This window comes from the organism of the source record quoted next, unplaced genomic scaffold (genome assembly GCF_019419815.1).
Source record: "Pyrus x bretschneideri cultivar Hongxiangsu unplaced genomic scaffold, Pyrus_bretschneideri_v1 Contig40, whole genome shotgun sequence".
Lineage (NCBI taxonomy): Eukaryota > Viridiplantae > Streptophyta > Magnoliopsida > Rosales > Rosaceae > Pyrus > Pyrus x bretschneideri.
Window position 1 is genome coordinate 4,258,636 of NW_025999724.1, and position 14,884 is coordinate 4,273,519.

Sequence of the window (14,884 nt, forward strand, 5' to 3'; positions counted from 1 at the left end):
TAAGGAAAACAACTAGACACTGTCATATTCATTCACAATCTAACAATGTCCCTAACTTAGGAATTGGATCCCAATCCACTTTGTGGGGATCCCTACATCTTAGGCATTCATTGTGTATCGTGCGGTCAGAAATCATTTGACTTTTATTATTTAAAATTAAACACAAATAGTATCTGACGAAAATTGTCTGCATGATGTACGATGAACGGTTAGGATGCTTAGGATCCCCACAAAATGGATCCGGAGAGGATCCTTTTCCCCTAACTTAAGCCATTTGTCGTCCCACCATACCTGGGTGTAGCCAAGTTGGTTAGAGCAATATGCTCCCCCTTGAACTTGCACCCGAAGTTCGAATTTCCCTTCCTATAATTTAGTTTAGATTAGAATATTGCTTGAATTAGAAAAGTTAGATGTAGCCCCAAATTCAAGGCCAATAATTCTGGTGTAAGCACTTGTTCAAATAATATTTATTTTTTAACCATAACATCTCACCTACTACTGAAGCGTGTGTTGAGTGCCTCAGTTTTAAAGGGATTAACTTTCATCCTAGATTCAGTGGTTCACTTAAAAAGATAATCACTTTTGAAAATTATGGTCTTGCTAAAATTATTTTTATAGGTTAAAGGGGCTTTACACTAGGATTTTTAATACCTTGGTGAATAAAAAGAAAGTAGTTTTGTGGAATTATTGTAAAGCGAGCTTCTTCAATGGGGCATCAAAAAGTCTCACTTTATCAATCATGTTGTTTAATGGAATTATTGTAAAGCGAGCATCTTCAATGGGGACAATAAATGGAGTCCTCACATCCCCATATCTCCTAAGGGTAATGTTAGGGAGACCAAAATTTTAAATTAAATTTGCAAACCAAATGTGTTACCAATAAGAAATAAGCAAGTTAATCAACACTAAAAATAATAATCCAATTATCAACAACCACATCATTTGGTTTGCAAATTTGGTTTCCTTAGGATTACCCATCACCTAAATATAGGGACAAATGTCTTTTAATGAACCGGAATACAGGTCTCAAGGTATCTCAGTATATAAGAAATCACCAAATATCTCAAAGAAATCCTCAAATATGAAGACGGTATGGGAGATGCTCTTGGTACTTGATTTATCAAGTGGAATTATTTTGCTTTCCTAAGTAATTGTGGTTCTTGGTCTTAATTTGACTCTAAATAACATGGTCGTACTGCAATCCCTGCATTGGATGCATAGAGAGGATTTTTACATCAGTAAGGGGATCGGGTTTGTTGTTGGATTTTGGAGCGTTTGTGGCAAATTGATATTCAATAGGTCATGGAGATGTGCATATTTCAAGTTCTTAAATGTTGTAAACCATCGATTGGGTTTAAGTAAGGGTGGAGTTGATCAAACGACGGAGAATGCTTAGATGCATATTTTTAGCTTATGCATATATTTATTGAATGCTATAGAAAGTGGAGTTGATGCATCTTTTTAGGTCATGGAGATATGCCTACCATATCTTTGCAGAACATGCTATGCAACACTTTTTATAGCAATTATTGAATGCTATAGAAAGTGGTTTGTGGTGTAGTGAAGAGAAGAACAGGAAGTACTGTGCGTGTGGGATATTAATCTAATCTTAACGCCACAGCCGCATCATCAAAACCAAACTGAAATCGGCCAAACCGAATTATTTCTGTTTATTTTTTTTATGAATTAAAAAAAAAATCAAACTGGACCGAACCAAATAGTTGTAGAATTATCAGAGAGATGGGCCAAATGCCCACTCTAACAACACTGATATTGTTCACAATTTGGTAATTACCACATGCACAATCCGTCCGGTGTGGGGTTAGGATATTTAAACTCTCGTTTTGTTAGAGATATGGCCAATGTGAGATATTTCAACACGTCCCTCATGTGGGATCCAATTTGTGAGTCACACGTGTGAGATCCAAACATCGACAACCATATAGAGCCAAGGAGACCCACCTTACACGCAGGGTCAAGGGACCCACCATCATCGCGCAAGGCCAAGAGGACCCAACCATCATGTAGCAATACAAGCCCGCTCCTGACTCTGATACCATGTAGAATTATCAGAGAGATGGGCCAAAGGCCCATTCCAACAACACTAATATTGTCCTCAACTTGGTAATTACCACCTGCATAATCTGTCAGATATGGGATTAAGATATTTAAACTCTTATTTTGTCAAAAATACAGTCGATGTGGGATATTTCAACACTTCCCTCACGTTGGACCAAATTTGTGGATCACACATACCACTTGGAGCTAAGAGGACTTACCTCACGCGCGAGATCAAGGGACCCACCATCATCACGTGGGGCCAAAGGGACCCAACCATCAGGCGGTAATACGAGCCCGCTTATTGGCTCTGGTATTATGTAGAATTATTGAAGAGATGGGCCAAAGGCCCACTCTAGCTACACCAATATTGTTCCCAACTTGGCAACTAATTATCACCTGCACAATCCGTCAGATATGAAGTTTTATCACAAAAGGCTTCAGTATGAGTTAGAATGTGTTAGGATATTTAAATTCTTCTTTTATCATACATACAATCGGTGTGAAACATTTCAATAATACTAACTTCAGTTTTGACAAAAATCAAATCGTATTAAAGTGAACTCATGAGTAAAGAAAGAATATGAAGGAACAAGAGAAAGGGGCAAAAGAAAAACGCTTCATTGCGCGTAGAAAATAAATGAAAAAGTTTTAAATTTATTTTGCCCCCACAATCTGGTTCTAATGGCTGATATTTTCCACATAGGTCTTACAAAAGTTTGCCCGATCACACATGTCAGGCTAATAGACTTGTTACATGTGAAAAGACTTTGCGACATCACTACCATTCGAAATTTCGACTAACTTGCACGATTAAAAAAAAATCGACGTATTTTGACTTTTCAAAACTCGACTTAACAGGGGCAAAGGCGATGAATTCTTGATTAATTGTGTTTCTGCGTCTTGATCTTGATTGTAATTGTTTTTAAGATAAGGGAATTATTGTGCTTTTGCCAAGGTTTTAAAAAGACGCTAGGCGCTAGTTGAGTGACGGGTTAGGCCTAATGCCTAGGCGATTTTAAGTAAATTTATTATTAGCGTATGAACAAGTGCATGCTTATAGATTATAAAGTATTAGAACATAATGAAAATATGGGGAACAAACATATAATGTGTGTTCATCTAAGTATTCAACAAGTCTCTTACGATTTATTGAACAAAATTTGGATACCCAAAATCCAAAAATGTTCTCTTGGTTACTTGGTGACCAAGAAATATATGATGATTCACTATTGGATTTGATATTTAATTACGGAGTAAAAATATATCTCATTTTAGGTTAATCCAAACCACAAACCATCACACAATAACAAACGGATAATGCTAGAGAGATCAAATTTTTAAACCACATTTACTAACCAAATGACGTGATTGTTAATAATTGGATTATTAGTTAAGTTTTGATTACCGTGTTTATTTTCTACCATGTAATTTAGTTTAAAAATTGGTTTTCTCTAACATTATTCATAACAAAAACAAATTTCTGGGTGTTTTTTTTTTTTTTTTGTGTTTTGTTAAAGACACATGTCCTCTAATTCAAAAGATGTGTGATGATCAACATGAAACAATGATCTCAAGCAATGCAGAAGAAAAGGATGAGCCTATAACATAGGGATTTTACATCAGCGTGGCGCTTGGTTTTATTATTGGATTTTGGGAAGTTTGTGGCAGCCTGATTTTCATCAAGCCATGGAGATACTCGTACTTCAGCTTCTTGAATGTCTTGAATGATTGACTTTATGTGAGGGTGATTTTGATTAAGCGGCACTTCAATTAAGCAATGGTACGTAAATGTGATTTTACTTTTCTTTCTTAAATTAAGCTATATGCATGCATCTCTTTGTGAAGTTTTTTCTGGTTAATTTGGCTATCTTTTTCAGAACTTAATTACGTGTGCTTGTCCATTTTTATTTTCAACGTCTTCTGAGACAGCACATAAGAGTTCACTTCATTGGAAGAGCTTCACGGGCCTTATCTGTTTTAAGTTTTCAAGTATTGAGTTGTCATAATAAAGAACTTTTACTACATCATCTCCTTGGCAGATGATTTGTTAGTGTTACTTGTTTGTAAGAAGTTTACTGCTACTTTTACTTTATCAAGACCTTTTTGCAGTATATGTTTAGTATCATGATATTTACTAAAGAAATTCAGTTAATTCTAGACTGTATATGATTGTTTTGTTTGTCATAAATTTTTGAAGGTTAAAGTACAAAAAATTACCTCAACTATTGGTGTCACGACATTTTCATACCTCATCTTTTAAAATTGACAATGTCATACCTCATCTTACGAATTTGTCCCAATGTCAGACCTCCATTAGTTTTTCTGTTAAATGCTGATGTGGCTAGAGATGGGACCCATTTTTTATTAAAAAATTAATTAAATATTAAAAGTTAAAAAGAAAAACAAAACAACCAAAAAAAAAAACCCATCAACCCGTGTCCCGTTCCCTAAAAATCCAGATCCCCTTATCTGAGTTCTTTCCCACCTAACACACTTTCTCTCTCCTCTCTCCTCTCTCTCTTCTCTCTCCCTGCAACCTGCATCCTTAAAATCCCAAAACCCAGAAATCCTTCCCATCCGTCCCCCCCCCCCCCAACCTTCTTTTTTGATCCCACCGACAACAACCCTACCTTTGTCGTTGACTCCAGCGATGACAGCCACAACCCCAAATCGCCCCCAAACCCTAACTCTAGCCACAACCTCCACAACAACATTCCGTTCGCCTCCTCGGCCCCAGAGTCTGCCCCTTTGGGCGATTTGCGAGAGAAAAACAAAACAATAACAACAACAACTTCAATACCAATAGAAAAACTCTCTGTTTTTCCCAGAAAATTCCCAGATTTTTCGAGAAAATCAGAGGAGGGGCGAGAAACAAAGAGAGAGAGTTGTGATCTAAGAATGGCTCTCTTTGGTCTGAGTTTCCGATAAATGGTGTATATAGGCGGGTCGGATGAGGAGGAGAGAGTGGAGGTGAAGTCCATGGCGATGGGTTCTGAGAGGGTGAAGCCTCTACACAATTTCAACTTGTCGTGGTATTAGAAGTGGGGGAACCAGAAGCATCTGTGGTGCCAGAAGGAGAGCTCCGATGCCAGCAGGAGTGGCGGGGTAAGGTCTGGGGTTAATCGGCAATCGTCCGCTCAGAGGATTGAGAGCTCGCCGGCGGTGATGACTTGAGTGGGAATGGTTTCTGGGTTTTGGGATTTTAGGGATGCAGGTTGCAGGGAGTGAGCAGAGAGAGGGGCGAGAGAGAGAGGGTTGGGTGGGGGAGAACTCAAAGAAGGGGATCCGGGTTTTTTTTGTTTTATTTTTTAATATTTAATTATTTTTTAATAAAAATGGGTCCATTTCTGGCCACGTCAGCATTTAACAGAAAAACTGACGGAGGTTTGACATTGGCACAAATTTGTAAGATGAGGTATGACATTGTCAATTTTAAAATATAAGGTATGAAAGTGTTGTGACACCAATAGTTGAAATAGTTTTTTGTACTTTACCCATTTTTGAACAAAGGGTTAACTTTTTATTTTTAATTTTTATCCAAGTAGTAATTTATATCAATGTCTGACAATGATAAGACGACGTTTGAAAAACTAATAATTATTATTTATTTATCCAAGTAGGCATCCTATATGCTTTCTGTACACAAATTATAAAGCTTCTGAACGATTTCCTCCTACCACTGTTTTTAACAAACTTTGTATTTTTGCTTTCCATTTTGTCAAAGGAATTCATATACTCGAATTGACACATAAGAAAGCAAATCAAATACAAGGAAAATGACCAAAATCTAATCCCATGGAAATGATGAAGCTTTGGCTCCAATGGTCTTAAACCTTATGATCAATCGACGCCATATATGCCAAGAGCCAAACCGAAAGAAGTGGAAAACTGGGCACCTGGTCGACCGGCCTAGTTTTTCACTTTTGTCCAACTGCTTTACTCCTTTTGGATTCAAGCGTAGTACCCTCCTTAAGTGCTGCTTGAGCTTCACTGTCCAATCCAAGGGCCGAAAGGGCTACAGCTTGAAGATAACACGCAATGTGCCAAACTGGGGAAACTACTTGTGCTTGCATTGCATCGTTTAGAGCTTTCTGAGGCTTGTCACTCATGAGATAAGATAAACTACGCCGGGCAAAAATTGTTGGAGAAACCATCGTTCCAACATCAATGAACTGCAAGCAAAATAAAACAGTTGGCAACGATAACAAATGCAGAGAAAGCAGCAATTCAGGATTTAATAATTTTTTTTTTTTCTTTCAGTTTTGTTCTTTTTTATTGGTCATGCAAGTAGAGTTACTAGGTTCAGATACTCTTAAGGTACCTTAAACTACCAATTTCGTTTCTTCCATCAAGAATTAGAAGATAAGATGCAACGCCAAACAAACTTCGTACGAAGCTGTGCTAGTAATTTATTTTAACAGGCCAGATAAAGAACATCCTATTGAAGATCATATTCGGATATCGGTATGAACATGAAAGCAACTCTTACCAAACCTCTACTCAGAATTTTCCACAAGTATCATAATAAGAACCTAACCTGTGAATAACACTCAATCGTGGTTCTGAAGTCCTTGTGCTTAAAAGCAGAATCCCCCTTTTTCTTTGAATCTAATGATTCCTGCATTTGGTCAGTCCACATTTGGAACGAGAGCTGTAGTGGAACGTAAGAGAGAAAATGTTTCAGTAACACAACCAAACTATTGAGAAGGCTAAATATGTACACAACACAACTTAGATTTTTCTCCATCAATTAAGCGAATATAGAACCTCATTTGTCATTCCATCATCTTTATAGCCGATACTCTCTAGGATCTCATGTATAGCAGTCGAATCCCTTCTTGTGCAGGCTTCGCCGAGTGGTGAAAGAGAAGACCAGGAGGTACCGTGTGGGATACCCATCAAAACAGAAGAAGGAACCTGCAGAGGTGAGCAAAAAGAATAAAGGAAGTCCAGGATACAGCAACCAGCATCATGTTAAGCATCTATATATGATTAAACTACTTCGATGGTGCAGATCTGAGTGCTTCTAATTGGCACCCAACAAGTACGGTATCACTAAAAACCCTTGTAATTAACTACCCTCAAGTTCGGGGCATAAGAGATTGATATTTTACACAGTATCATTCACCATGAAAGGCACTAAACAAAAGTGTAGCTCTCTCAAGTCCTCACTAATAACAAATTAGAGTCATATCCCTTTCCCAATTTTTCAAATATTTCCGCTTGGTACAAGGTTCAGTATTAACAAATAATGAATCAGTAAATACGAGCTTACACCATTAGCTCAGATTGAGTTCGGTGAAAAGAAGACAACATATGAATATATTGCTTACAAGACTGCCCCAAGATATAAATCTAGAAACAATTGTGTGAAGATTTTAAACAGTCAAACTATGCTCCCCAGGTAAAGTTGGGAATAGAATGCTTAAGTAGAGAAACAGAGGAGAAAGAACTAACCTCAGTTTCTTTCTGAAGAGGAGTCAAAGAAGCAACTAATGACTTTGGATTTGGTCGCTCTCGGGGTTCAGATTGTAAACATCGTGAAGCCAAGCGTGCCAACTCAGTACCATCATCATTAGAAAGCTGTACTTCCAAGCACGAATCTGTCAGCATCTGAAGATTTCTGTCTCGAATCAGGTCTAGGGCCTGGCACATAATGATCAACCACCAGATGAATAAATTTACTTATTTGTGTTTACATATCCTAAGAAGGATAAATCCTCACATAGAGTTCATAACAATTGAAAGTAAACTATATTTTATCGTAGGTAAAAGAGTAACCATTAGATCTTTACAAGAGTTTCCCTAATTTAACTTTTCCTACAAATGGTTTTTTCTTTATTTTTCTTCTGTTCACCACTCGAACAATCACTTAAACAATTGAAAGTAAACTATATTTTATCTTAGGTAAAAGAGTAATCATTACATCTTTACAAGAGTTTACCTAATTTATCTTTTCCTACAAATGGTTTTTTCTTTATTTTTGTTCCGTTCACCACTGGAACAATTGCTTACATGGCTAGGGGGGATATGCTTTCCGCTGAGAAGATCAATCAAGAGAGTCCCAAAGCTATATATTGCACTTTCTGGTGTTACTCTCCCTGCAAGATAAGGGATGTGCAGTGTATAATAATTGCTGAACTACATACTTAAAGGATGCTTGTCAAGTAAATCATAAGCTTGAATGAGTTGTTTGGAGAAAAACGCCGCTTTTTTTTTTCCATGATCTACCTACCAGTCCTAATATATTCAGGAGGAGTAAATGCCAGATTTGTACTATAACTCTTCCCATCCCTACTATTTTTCATCAGTCCGAAGGTGGATATTCTAGGATTGCCATCCTGAAAAATTGTAATGAATAAAGTAAACGAATACAATTAGAATATACTTAGGAAAGGATACCAAACAGATGGAGTTAAAATATAGTTACCTCATCGAATAAAATTCTGTAACCATTAAGGTCGTGATAAAGCGCACGCCCCTTACTTGTGCAGTATTCTAGAGCCTGTGCAAGATGTAACACAACCCTTAATCGCATTACCCATTTCATAGGCTGTGTATCCCCTGATGATTCAAGAAGGTAGTAAAGTTATTTTCCACTAAACAATAGCACAGTACTCATCAGCAGAAACATTAGCGAAATTCGAGAAGATGGCAAAACTGAAACAAGACCACTCAGTTGTCAAACATGAACCTGTGCTATAAACGAAAGTCAGTATTAACAAAAGTTTCTAACACCCAAAAGGGGGGAGGGAGTAATAACCCTCAACCGTTGTCTCAATGTAGATCCCCACACCAACATCTCTTAAGTAAAATTTGGCGATGGAATTCAGGGCGAAGAAGTGATAAATTATACCAGAAGAGAGACATTTATAGTTTGAAGTTCTAACATAATATGGAACCCTCATTTCTAAAATAAATGTGATGCTTAATATTCTAATATATCCTTTTCGAATGAAAACCCAAAGTGAAACTATTAAGCAAGGCAATTGCAAGACCAAATGGATCCGATATCCAACCATAAAAATGAGTACAACATAGATCAGTAACCAAAAACCTAGTAAAGGAGAAAGCCTTACAATGAAAAAGATGCTTTGCAAGTGTTTCATTGGGCATATATTCCGCCACAAGCAACCTTTCATCACCTTCACAACAACAACCAAGCAAATTGACCAATCTATGGTTGCGGAGGTGACCGACCAATCTTGCTTCCTCCTGCAGTTGGGGCAAATGAAAATCGTCTCAGAATAGTGGTTGTAAATAGAGAAGACAGAAAATGACGTGCTTCCTTTAGTGGAGCAGTTAAAACGTTTGATGAGGAATCATTTGGTCCCAAAAAACTGTAAATTTCAGTCATAGAGAAATACAGCAATGCATTCGTGAATTCTATATGCCAAAAGCACCCTATGACCTGAGTTGCAAACCACATAAGATCTCAACAGAAAATTACATTAGCGTAAAACATAAAGATAGAAACAATAGTTCTGCAGAAAATGTAGACTAGTTTTCGTCACCAAAGCATCTGGATTAGAGTTTTATGATACATAAAAGTATGCCTACCACAAATTGCTGAGCATCGGGCCAGGCCATCCTATTGAAGCGCTTAACAGCAATTCTCTTCTGATTTTCAAGTTTCCCTTTATAAACAATATTTGCAGCCTTCTCTCCTTGCTCAGACACAATGTACTCCACGGCAAAACCAGATGTTGCATTTTTAAGTTGCTCAAATGTGAATTCACGAAATGCAGGTAAGTTATCAACCTCACTCTTCTCCTCATTATCTGTATTAAAGGAGAACCATCCACAAGCATCAGATATGATCTGCTTCTACATCAAAACAGCCAAGAAAAGACATATTTTAACCCACCAATATCAGGAGTTTCGAGAACCGCTGCCTTCATTTGTGAATTCCAGCAACATGGTATGAGTTTGAAGCATTGACCCCCCATCTCAATGCCACGGTATCAATATAAACCAGAAGTCCCTTTTTCAATCTCTGCCTCTAAAGAAAACCAACCTCAACTAAATCCAGATTCCTCTGACTTCTGGCCCACTAAACTTCAAAACCTCCTGAAAATTTATCGAAATAGAAATTATCCGTTGAATCTCATTTCCTTAGAATCATAAGACCGAAAAATAAACTCGACTATAAATATATATTTGGGCATTAGCATTTTCTCACTATCCACTAAACTAGTACTAGAAAATAATGAAATGAACCAGAAACAGCTTTAAAAGTTCTTTCAGTACCTCAACCAACTTGGGGAAGCTGAAAACACCAAAACCCAAAACCCAGTAAAGCAAAACCTTCACAGCTCACCAGAAAAGCTATAAGCACCAAAACTCAGTAAGCACTTTTTCAGATGACCCAAAACCAAAAGTTTTTAAACCTTTCAGCTGCTTCTCCAATGCTCAAAACCCTTTTCTGGGTTTCTTTCACTCTACGTCTTTATCCTCCCTTTCTTGATCGGATCAAAATCCTCACAACATCCAACCTTTTTGCCTCACAAACCCCAGAATTTGAATTCTAAACGAAACCCAAATCGAAAAAAATCAGAGAAAAAAGAACGTGATAGTTGAAAAAATGGCTCAAAAATCCGAGGATATTAACACTGTTTGTTTTTATTTATTATTTATAGAGAAACAAATCTAGCATTAATCTATCAAAAACATCACAAGAGTCAAGGATATTAAACTAAGTAACAATTAAATCATTCTTGTATTTATTTAGTTGTGAAAATTTTGACCAGCTTACTAAATTTTCCTTTGTTTTGAATGAGCTGGGCCATTGGTTTGGAGTTCATTGGTGAGATATTTGTATTGAATTTTGTTGTTTGGAATGAATGTGAGTGGGGCCAAGTGGCCAACTGAAGTTGAGACATTTTCATCATTTGCAATCGTTACGGCGCCGTTTCTCTACCAAAAACTAAAAAAGTGCGCCCGTACGATTTAGTATTTAATCTCGATTTATTATGTCACTTAATACTACGATTTATCGGTATTCATCTTCACTTATAAGTGAAATGTCTCATATTCGATTTACTTTCTTAGTGTAGGTAATATCGTTTATTCAGAAAAAAATAATAACAATAAAAATAAAACTTGATTTGTCCTTATAATTACTATAAAAATAAAAGAAAATCCAGGTAGATACAAATAATTTGAGTTGAGCATCTTTGTGAAGTTGGTCAATATATGAATCTTTTGGACACAAAATGTTGAGATACAAATCCATGAACCCACCAGAATGATCTCTGTCTTCGACGATGTGCTGCATGTAAAAACAGAAACTGAAACGAGATTCTAGCACGCAAATTCCTGAGTTCGATTCCAATATCACTTGTACGAAAAAGTTGTTCACAAAGATAAATGAACTCCAACGAATGTGATTTTACTTTTAACTATATCAACACAGTGTTCGTTAAGCATCATATTAACACAAATTAAACCATAAGCAGGAAATTACTGTGTTTACATGGATTTGTTCTACTCAAGACGAAAAATCGCTAACTTACCTTTTCTTGGGACGGTATCCCTACATTTACACAGCCTCCACCTTTGCTTGTGCATGAACTGCACCTGCTGCCCAAACAACCACCACACACTATATAAGAATTGAGAAATATATTTATACAGAAACGATAACCTTAATAGGCACCACATGAATCTCCCAAAACAGAGCAAAAAATAGTAAAGCAAAGAGAAACAGGCACAAAACAATGAATGATACAGCCTACGACAGTGTGAAACTCACCTTGTTAATACATGTTACAGAGTACAATATATATAATATGCAATCAAAGCTAAGTACCAAAGCGTGTGAGAGAGGAGTACTAGGTTTGTGAGATTGCATGTGTATTGCTCAAATATATATAGAGACAACTCTTTGTTCACATATAAATGTATTCACCGTCATTCTTTTTTAAGCTAACTCCGGCCAAAAGAACGCACAATACTTACAATAAACTCGAAAAGAGTCCTGCAAAATTTGCGTATAGGCAACAGATTCCCAATACAGAACATGGAAAACACACAAATGACGATACAAAGAACCCCTTCTCTAGACACTTTTTCTTTCAGTTTTCTACGAAGATTGTTATACACTCTACAATTACAGTAAGTTCCATGAAGTCTTATCTTTTATCCATCAACCACTTTGAAAAGAGCAACGATTACTATACAAATACGATAAGAATTGCATTCTTACTACTGAGTTCTGACTTTCTTCAATCTGTACATGAGGGACTCAGTAGATTTTTGTAATTTCATGCTATCTCTCAGTGATATTTCCTGAGATGCGAGGTGTAAACTTTGAGTCCCGGGACCCAAACTGGCAAATGATGGAGCTGCAGGTAGAGATTCAGCAGCACATTCAATCCCATCTCCGTACGCAACCAATCCGGCGCAAGTTGCAATACTACACCCAAAGGTAGCCCACGGTAGGACACCAATTTTCCGGATATGTCGTTTCCTCATTATTTGATAGAATGTTGTTCTCATGGCTGAAAGGCTAGTCTTCTCTGCAGCACCTATAACACTATGGGCAGCTACTCGGATCTTCTCAGCAGAAGCAGTTGTTTTCAGTAAAGTTGTTGATTTGACACCTGGAGCTACCATTTTTTAGGGGCCAAGCGTCTTACTAAGAGCAAATCCCACCGTCTTATGGGTTTGTCTTAGAAAGAGTTTAAGTGAAGCTGGAACTTTGAAAGTCACCACTTTCATCAAGGTTGAAGCAGGAAATTTGAGTGTCGCAGCTTTGGAGAGTGAAGATGCTCCTAAAACTGCTGTTGCCCCTTGCCCCTACCGCCACCAAAGGTTTATCTGTTAGCAGTCTTTTCCTGTCAGTATCATTTGACATTTCCCCCTCACCTTCACAATCAGTAACAAGCTTTCCGACCATTTCCTTGACCTCTAAAGGGACAGGAGTGTTCCAGTGTTTTCTAAGATCTGCTAAGCCACTAGCATCCACTACTGCCACTATGGTCTTGAACTTCTTAGTCTGGCTGATGATCCAACCTCCTGAGCCACCCTCTTGGCTGCCAGAAAATGTCCATGAAAACCAACCCCAAAAATCTCCTGTAAAACCAAGTTTCCCGCAATATCTTCATACCTCTCCTTGTTAACCTTCTCTAAAAAAACATCGTTTGAGAACTGCTAACGTTGAAGTGGGAAATGATTTATCAAAACCATCACATAATACACTTTCTTCGGATTGAATTTCAGTCAGAGTTGAATGACCCACCTGGGCAATGACAGCATCAGGTCTAATCTCCCTAATTAGACAATCAGCACCGTTGCTGACCACTCGGATAAACTTTGAGCAGAAAGTATGTAAATTATAGACCAAGTTTCAGGCTATTGAACTGCGTAAACAAATTGTTTCGTGCGTTCAGGTATTCCGAGTTTGCGCACCAACGCATTCGATACTTTCAGGTCATCGGATTTCAGTACAGAAAAGGGCCAAATATTTTGTAGGTTCAAAACAAATGCAAGTGCCATTATATAGCAGTAACCCTTCTTAATTTTCGAGACCGCAATCCTCCTAACTCAATAAGTATACTCTAATTCTTTCTTAGCCTAAAATTGTCAAACTCATAACCGACATAGAAAACAACACCAAATTCTCAGCTCCAAACTGAATTTCCAATACCCACATAACTTTGCGAGCATCCAAACAGAGTCCATACACGCAGAATTCGATACGATTCGATACTACCCAGTTGAGGGAATTCAACGATCATTACATCCACATTTCAATGCAATCAAAAGAACCCTAAACAGAAAAATAAAAAACATCTCATCGATAACCAGAAGCAAAACGTACTTTTTCCAGAAATTTGGAATTCTATTTCGCCTCCTTATAAGTACCTGATTAATGGGCCGATTTCTGTATCCAAAATTATAGTCTCTCTTTGGATGACAATCATCTGCAATGTTGGGACTTCGGAGATCAAATACTTGCACCTGAGGTAGCTTGGCGAAGCTGAAATCGACAAAAACAGCAAGGCCCAGATTCCAAAAACCCAAAACCCCGAAATTAAAACTTCTCGATTGAACCAAATTAATAACCTTTTACTGGGTTCTTCCACTCTCTGCGTCTTGATCCAATCCAACATTCCCTCCCTTACGCTGAGCGATGGAAGATGGAAGCTTTTGAAATAGCCTCAGAACTCTAGCGAGGAAATAACTGGAACCTTGAAAGTTGTGGTATTTTCGTAAAATAATTTTACGACTCATGAAACCACTTACGGCCCAAAAAGAGAATTAATTTTTCAAAGGCCGAGAAACTGCACATTTATTTGGGCCGCAGAAGAAAGCCCGTAGTCAACAACCGCAAATTGTTTCGTCTATAGTACAAGTTGGAATGGAGTTTTCAATTCTGTCATTGAAATTTTCGATCCGACCCCAAAGGAATTTTAATCTAAATATATATTTCTTAAAAGTTGGAATGTGTTATAAAAGGGTTAAAGTTTGAGAGATAACCTTTTTAGTGGTAGGTGCAAGGTAGATGTAAAATGCCACACAAAAACTATAGCACAAGAGGATAACAAATAAAAGTAGAGAAAATAGATGATGTTACTGATATTTTTCTCTCGTTCACTTCTTCTTTCTTTTCCTTGTAACTTAAAAACATGCGGAGTGCTCTATTTATAGAACAACTCCAAACTGATGCAGTTAATGCATCTTGAATTTTATGACACTTCGTCTGACTATACAATTTCACATTCAACTTTCACTTTGCATGGGCATTGAAAATTTCTGCCCATGTTGAAGACTTTTGCTAACATACTGTGTGGGCATTCATTGCCATCAGACATCAGAC

The 14,884-nt window shown here is 37.4% G+C and overlaps 1 protein-coding gene and 1 pseudogene across 2 annotated transcripts; both read right to left on the minus strand.

Annotated features, from left to right (window-relative positions):
- Positions 1–5,642: 5,642 nt before the first annotated feature.
- Positions 5,643–10,831, minus strand: LOC103934486 (serine/threonine-protein kinase BSK3). 2 transcript variants are annotated; one of them, XM_009344234.3, is made up of 11 exons: positions 10,312–10,830; positions 9,929–10,131; positions 9,622–9,842; positions 9,141–9,276; positions 8,492–8,625; positions 8,297–8,402; positions 8,077–8,162; positions 7,519–7,707; positions 6,829–6,978; positions 6,599–6,712; positions 5,643–6,233 (listed from the first exon to the last, which is right to left on the minus strand). In XM_009344234.3, the coding sequence occupies exons 2-11, from the start codon at positions 10,008–10,010 to the stop codon at positions 5,979–5,981; spliced, it is 1,473 nt and encodes a 490-aa protein (XP_009342509.2). In that variant the 5' UTR covers positions 10,011–10,131; positions 10,312–10,830; the 3' UTR covers positions 5,643–5,978. The 2 variants fall into 2 exon arrangements, with proteins under 2 accessions (XP_009342509.2, XP_048422020.1); XM_048566063.1 differs by lacking the exons at positions 8,077–8,162; positions 8,297–8,402 and having other exon boundaries at positions 10,312–10,831.
- On the minus strand, positions 10,084–14,177 carry LOC125469064 (annotated as a pseudogene).
- Positions 14,178–14,884: the final 707 nt, after the last annotated feature.

Bases quoted from the DNA above. Each gene is read 5' to 3' on its own strand.
- LOC103934486 (XM_009344234.3), bottom strand. From the start codon at position 10,010: ATGGGGGGTCAATGCTTCAAACTCATACCATGTTGCTGGAATTCACAA. The intron at 8,626-9,140 runs GTAAGGCTTTCT...TTGAATCATCAG, and splicing joins TGCAAAGCATCTTTTTCATT to GGGATACACAGCCTATGAAA. The intron at 6,234-6,598 runs GTTAGGTTCTTA...TTTTGCTTGCAG, and splicing joins CGATTGAGTGTTATTCACAG to TTCATTGATGTTGGAACGAT.